The sequence below is a fragment of the Plecotus auritus genome (assembly GCF_963455305.1).
Source record: "Plecotus auritus genome assembly, chromosome: 9".
Lineage (NCBI taxonomy): Eukaryota > Metazoa > Chordata > Mammalia > Chiroptera > Vespertilionidae > Plecotus > Plecotus auritus.
In genome coordinates, this window is record NC_137783.1 from 22,402,457 (window position 1) to 22,408,456 (window position 6,000).

Here is a 6,000-nt window from a genome sequence, read left to right on the forward strand (position 1 = left end):
ACTTGAACTGCCCCTTTAAACATGATGGGTAGCTCATGGGCTGCCCACTTCCGGGCAGCACTCCCGCTGCTCCTCTCTTCCTGCTGGTGGGGGGAGCCATCTTTTGACATTATGGGAAGGAGGGCCTCCTGTTCTCGGTGAGATGTGACCCTTCTGTTCCTTGTCCCTGCAGGAAGAAGGTGAAGCTGCAGGGACAGTTCAAAGGCCTGGTGAAAGCTGCCCAGCGGGGATCCCAGGTGGGACACAAGCTCCGCAGAAAGGATCGTCGGCCCTGAACCCCAGGCCCCCAGGGCGGCTCAGTCTGTGGCAGAGCCAGGACTCAGAATGAACTGTTGGAATCAGGGCTTGGTTCTCAGAGGCACGCAGGATTTTGGGAATTCCAAACGGGAATCGCCTTTTAGAGATGTCCTTGGGAACTGGAGATGGGGATGTGCCTCGGTGCCTGTGCATAGGCCCGTGAGGCGTCGGTGCGTTCTGCCCGGAGTGGCCTGTGCAGCAGAGTGGACGGTCGTCCATTTGCTCCAGCTGCTCATGCCACGTGACATTCTCAGCCTGGCTGTCGTCTAGGTGTGTGAGGTTTGCTGTGACCGACATAGAATAAACATGCATCACCATGCATTGTCCCTAGAAACATTGTGTGTCATCACCTGCCTCCTTCGGGGACAAGAACAGCGTCTGGTCATTGGCAACAGTGTCTTGACCCTTTCCTCTCAATCCTGGCATCCAGTCCAGGGCTCAGGGACACCCACCTGTGGTTGAGCACCACAGACTCAGACTGGAAAGGGAACTCCAGCATGGCTGCCTCTGAGCTCAGGTTCCTCCCAGCCGCTTTGTTCACGATTCAGCAGTGTTCCCAAGGCCCTCCGTCTGCCAGGCACAGCCTGGTTACCCACCTGTCTGATCCTCACCTTCTCTTTTTTCCAGAGAAGTGGGTCAGGTTGTGGTACACAGCAGTGTGAATCCTGCCGCCCAGCTTTGTTGGCCTGGAGCAGAGAAGATGCAGACCCCCTCGCGCCTCAGGCCACTTGTCCATCAGCCCAGGGTTCCCCGTGTGTGTGGGTTCCCAGCAGGCATCAAGAAGCAAAGACCCCAGGGCTATTCCCCACCCCCAAATATGAGGGTTTATGCTTTATCCCCTGGCATTTGATTCCAGCTTTCCTCATCTCAGAATCTTCCTGTTTGAGATGAGACCAAACACATATACAAACATTACTTAATCATTTCCATTCCGGTTTAATGCGCTTGGCTCTGATGAAGCTCCCAGGAGGCCCTGTGCACTTTGCCACTCATCCTCTGAGGGCACTCAAGTCTTAACCCCAAATTAGGACATTTCCTCCTCCTGATTTTGGGCTTAGAAGCTTAAAAGAACTAAACTTCGCCCAGAGGTGGCGCTGTGTACATGCCTTGTTCACAGTCTGGAATGGAACAGCAGCAAGAACAGAAAGGTGGTCAAAAGAAGTGGAATTAGAGATTTGCAAAGGTGGTCTAACTGTGACACCCATCGTTACACTTCTGGACACAAGGTGGGTCAAATTAAGCCTATCCAGCCTTTATTATTTTCTCAGGAAATATATCCAGAGGTAGTAGGGGCTTCATGTAAGTAGATGCAGGTATGAGCTAATTGCCCAATATTGATGTCTTTAAAAAGTTTGAAGCCAACTTGCTTTTTTTTTTTTTTTTTTTAATATATTTTTTTATTGATTTTTTACAGAGAGGAAGGAAGAGGGATAGTCAGAAACATCGATGAGAGAGAAACATCGATCAGCTGCCTCCTGCACACCCCCCACTGGGGATGTGCCTGCAACCAAGTTACATGCCATTGACTGGAATCGAACCTGGGACCCCCCAGTCTGCAGGCTGACGCTCTATCCACTGAGCCAAACCGGTTTTGGCAACCAACTTGCTTTTTATAGTGTATCTTCTAAGGAGCTTTGTTTTCTTTCAAAGGTGGGAGGGGCAGGTAACCAAGAAAGGTGGTTGTTAGTGATGTGTTGAACTTAATATTCTTTTGGAAGTAGACTTCAAGTGCAAATTATCTTTTTTTTTAAATATATTTTTATTAATTTCAGAGAGGAAGGAAGAGGGAGAGAGAGAGAGAGAAACATCAGTGATGAGAGAGAATCATTGATTGGGTGCCTCTTGCACACTCCCCACTGGGGATCGAGCCCGCAACCTGAGCATGTGCCCTTGACTGGAATCGAACCTGGGACCATTTAGTCTGCAGGTCGACGCTCTATCCACTGAGCCAAACCAGCTAGGGCAAGTGCAAATTATCTTGATGCAGAGGCAAGAATTAATCTGCCCCATAAATTTCAGGTGTTTGAAACATCTGTTAAGAAAGTCGATACTGCTTTTCTTTTTTTTTTAATTTTTTTTAATGTTTTTATTGATTTTTTACAGAGAGGAAGTGAGAGGGATAGAAAGTTAGAAACATCGAAGAGAGAAACATCGATCAGCTGCCTCCTGCACACCCCCACTGGATATGTGCCCGCAACCAAGGTACATGCCTTTGACCGTAATCAAACCTGGGACCCTTGAGTCCACAGGCCGACGCTCTATCCACTGAGCCAAACCAGTCAGGGCTGTTTCTTTTTTTTTTTTTTTTAATATATTTTTATTGATTTCAGAGAGAGAGAGAAACATCAATGATGAGAGAGAATCACTGATTGGCTGCCTCCTGCATGCCCCCTACTGAGTATTGAGCCGAGCTCACAACTAGGGCATGTGTCCTGTTTAGGAATTGAACCAGGACCTCCTAGTTCATAGGTTGACACTCAACCACTGAGCCACCCTGGTTGGGCAATACTGCTTTTGTTTTAATAATGGAGGTGCAGGGGAATCAGAAGTGTTCAACACAAGGCTCGTTCAATTTCAGGGCAACTACAATGGTTGAGGGCCTCCACCAAGATCCAGATTTGCCACTTTAATCCCATTGTGCTTTTGGCAGTTTCAGACTCGGAGACTTCTTCAAGCTTTCTTTTCTGGGCTCCATCCTCTACTCGTTCTCAGAAATGAAAACAGAATACCCCACCTGACTGCACCAAAACAGCAACCTTTGTATTGGCAGAGGATTTGGTCAGGCAATTTGCTCATGACACGTCTGAACACAGGAGGATCAAGTTAAGCCAAGCCTACCCCAGGCACGAATTTATTCCTGACAGTGGCTGTCATGTTAGGTCTGTGGTCTTATTTGCAAGCCTGCCTCACTCCACATGCTTGGTTATGTTTTTCTGTATTGTTTGCAACATGTGAGAAAAGTAAGACATTAAAGTAGTCTGTTTTCACCCTAGCCAATTTGGCTCAGTAGATAGAGCGTCAGTCTGTGAACTGAAAGGTCCCAGGTTCAATTCCGGTCGAGGGCATATGCCCGGGTTGTGGGCTCAATCTCCAGTGGGGGACTTGCAGGAGGGCAAATAGCAATATTAAATTATTTCTCTTATCATGGATGTTTCTATCTCTCCCTCTTCCTTCCTCTCTGAAATCAATAAAAATATATTTTTAAAAAATTTATTTAAAAAAGTAGTCTGTTTTCATTCTTTTTGGTTGCATATGCTTCTTCAAAGGGTAACTTAGAAAATTAGAATGTATTCTCTGTTTCACTATAAAGGTAATAAAGATTGCCCTAGCCCAGTGGTCGGCAAACCGCAGCTCACGAGCCACATGCGGCTCTTTGGCCCCTTGAGTGTGGCTCTTTCACAAAATACCACGGCCTGGGCGAGTCTATTTTGAAGAAGTGGTGTTAGAAGAAGTTTAAGTTTAAAAAATTTGGCTCTCAAAAGAAATTTCAATCGTTGTACTGTTGATATTTGGCTCTGTTGACTAATGAGTTTGCCGACCACTGCCCTAGCCAATTTGGCTCAGTGGATAGAGAGTCGGCCTGTGGACTGAAGGGTCCCAGGTTTGATTCCAGTCAAGGGCACATGCCCAGGTTGGGGACTCGATCCCTGGTAGGGGGCATGCAGGAGGCAGCTGATCAATGGTTCTCTCTCATCATTGATGTTTCTATCTCCCTCTCCCTTCTCTGAAATCAATAAAAATATATTTTAAAAAATAGAAATAAAGCCGAAACCGGTTTGGCTCAGCGGATAGAGCGTCGGCCTGCGGACTGAAGGGTCCCAGGTTCGATTCCAGTCAAGGGCACGTACCTTGGTTGCGGGCACATCTCCAGTAGGAGGTGTGCAGGAGGCAGCCGATGGATGTTTCTCTCTCATCGATGTTTCTGGCTCTCTGTCCCTCTCCCTTCCTCTCTGTAAGATATCAATAAAATATATTTTAAAAAAATAGAAATAAAGATTCACAACATTTGGGAAAAAACGGGCTAGAATCATTCCACCAAATTCTTCTGTTAACCCTAGTATATTTCATCCCTATTTTCTTTTTCTATACACAGGGCGTTTGGGGATACAAACACAGTGTTAAAATACAAGTTTATATTCTAAATTTGCATTTGACTATCACAAAGTTTTTACCTACCAATGTACACACTTCGTAAACATTGTTTTCAGTGACCTGGCTGAAACACCTGCCCTGTGGACCTCGCTCAGTTTATTTACAAAGGATCTTTGAGTCCATGAGTGTATTGCTCCTTGATGTACACAGGAATTTAATGCCATCACTAGGTCCTGATCATGTGCAGAGCAATATTTAGGAAATGACATGATGACTGCTCTATGTTCTATTTTTGGTCTATGTTATTATGAATAGATAACTGTGCTCCAGAAAATAACCCTGATTTGGGGCAGTGTAAGCTGGCTTGCCATTTCCTGAAATCATACTTAAATGTAGCTGTTGCCATTAGAAACATTTACCAAGCTGTTAGCAGCTAGCTGAGCCATCCAGGGCCATGGCTGCAGTGGCAGAAGGTTTTCTCCCAAGTCCTGTTGATTGGTCATGGAGGGCTGTGGTCAATTATCAGTAGATTAGTGACCCGGTGCACGAAATTTGTGCACATTAAAAGGGGATTAATTAGAGGAAATAATTTAATATTGCTATTTGCCCTTTATAATAGAAGTGTCAGAGATGAAAGAAAATTAGTAAAATGTATATGAAAACCTTCCTCCTATCTGTCTGGGGCTCACCACAGGACCCAGAGTCAAGTCCCCGCCCACCCACATGCACCTCGAGATCGCGTGAGACCCAGACCCTGCCGGCCACCCCACCCCAATTGGGCTAGATCCAGACCTGGCCAGTCTCACCCTTGTCAAGCCCTGCTGGGCAGGGGGCGTAGCCTCCAGTCCCCTGGCCCCGGGACCAGGATGGGGGGTGTGGCCTGAGGTCCCCCCGCCCAGACCAGGGTCGGGGGCATGCCTTGAGGTCCTCCGTCAAGCCCTGCCAGGTGGGGGACACGGCCTGAGATCCCCTGTCAAGCCCCGCTGGGTGGGGGGCATGGCCTGAGGTCCCCGTCAAACCCCGCCAAGCGGGGGGGCACAGCCTCAGGTTCCCCGTCAAGCCCTAATGGGTGGGGGGCACAGCCTGAGGTCCCCTGTCAAGCCCTGCCAGGCAGGGGGTGCAGTCTGAGGTCCCCCGGCCTGTTGCCAGGGTGGGGGGTGTGGCCTGAAGTCCCCTGTCAAGCCCCACCTGGTGGGGGGTGCAGCCTGAGGTCCCCCGGCCTGGCGCTGGGGCGGGGGGAGCAGCCTGAGGTCCCCAGTCAAGCCCTGCCGGGTGGGGGGTATGGCCTGAGGTCCCCTGGCCTGCACTGGGGTGGGGGGTGCAGCCTTAGGTCCCCCAGCCTGACACCAGGGCGGGGGGTGCGGCCTGAGGTCCCCTGTCAAGCCCCACAGGGCGGGGGAGGGGCGTAGCCTCAGGTCCCTGCTCCTTAAGGGAACTTGGCCTCAGCTGTGGGTGCAGCCATCTTTGTGACGGAGTGATGGTCAATTACATATTCACTCTTTATTAGATAGGATATTAAGAGTGTGGTGGAGGGTGTGGCCCCCTGCCAGTATGTACTTAGGCTACATAGTCATTTCGGGTTGGTCTGGACATCAGCTTTGCAAGTCTAAA

The 6,000-nt window shown here is 48.9% G+C and overlaps 1 protein-coding gene across 1 annotated transcript in view; it reads left to right on the forward strand.

The window, feature by feature from the left end:
* Positions 1-1,657, forward strand: part of RRP12 (ribosomal RNA processing 12 homolog) — a 30,665-nt gene extending 29,008 nt beyond the window's left edge. Inside the window, exon 34 of the mRNA XM_080687480.1 lies at positions 173-1,657. Coding sequence (XP_080543606.1) covers positions 173-275 — 103 coding nt within the window. The 3' untranslated portion in view covers positions 276-1,657. The remainder of the gene's footprint in view (positions 1-172) is intronic.
* The last annotated feature ends 4,343 nt before the right edge of the window (positions 1,658-6,000 follow it).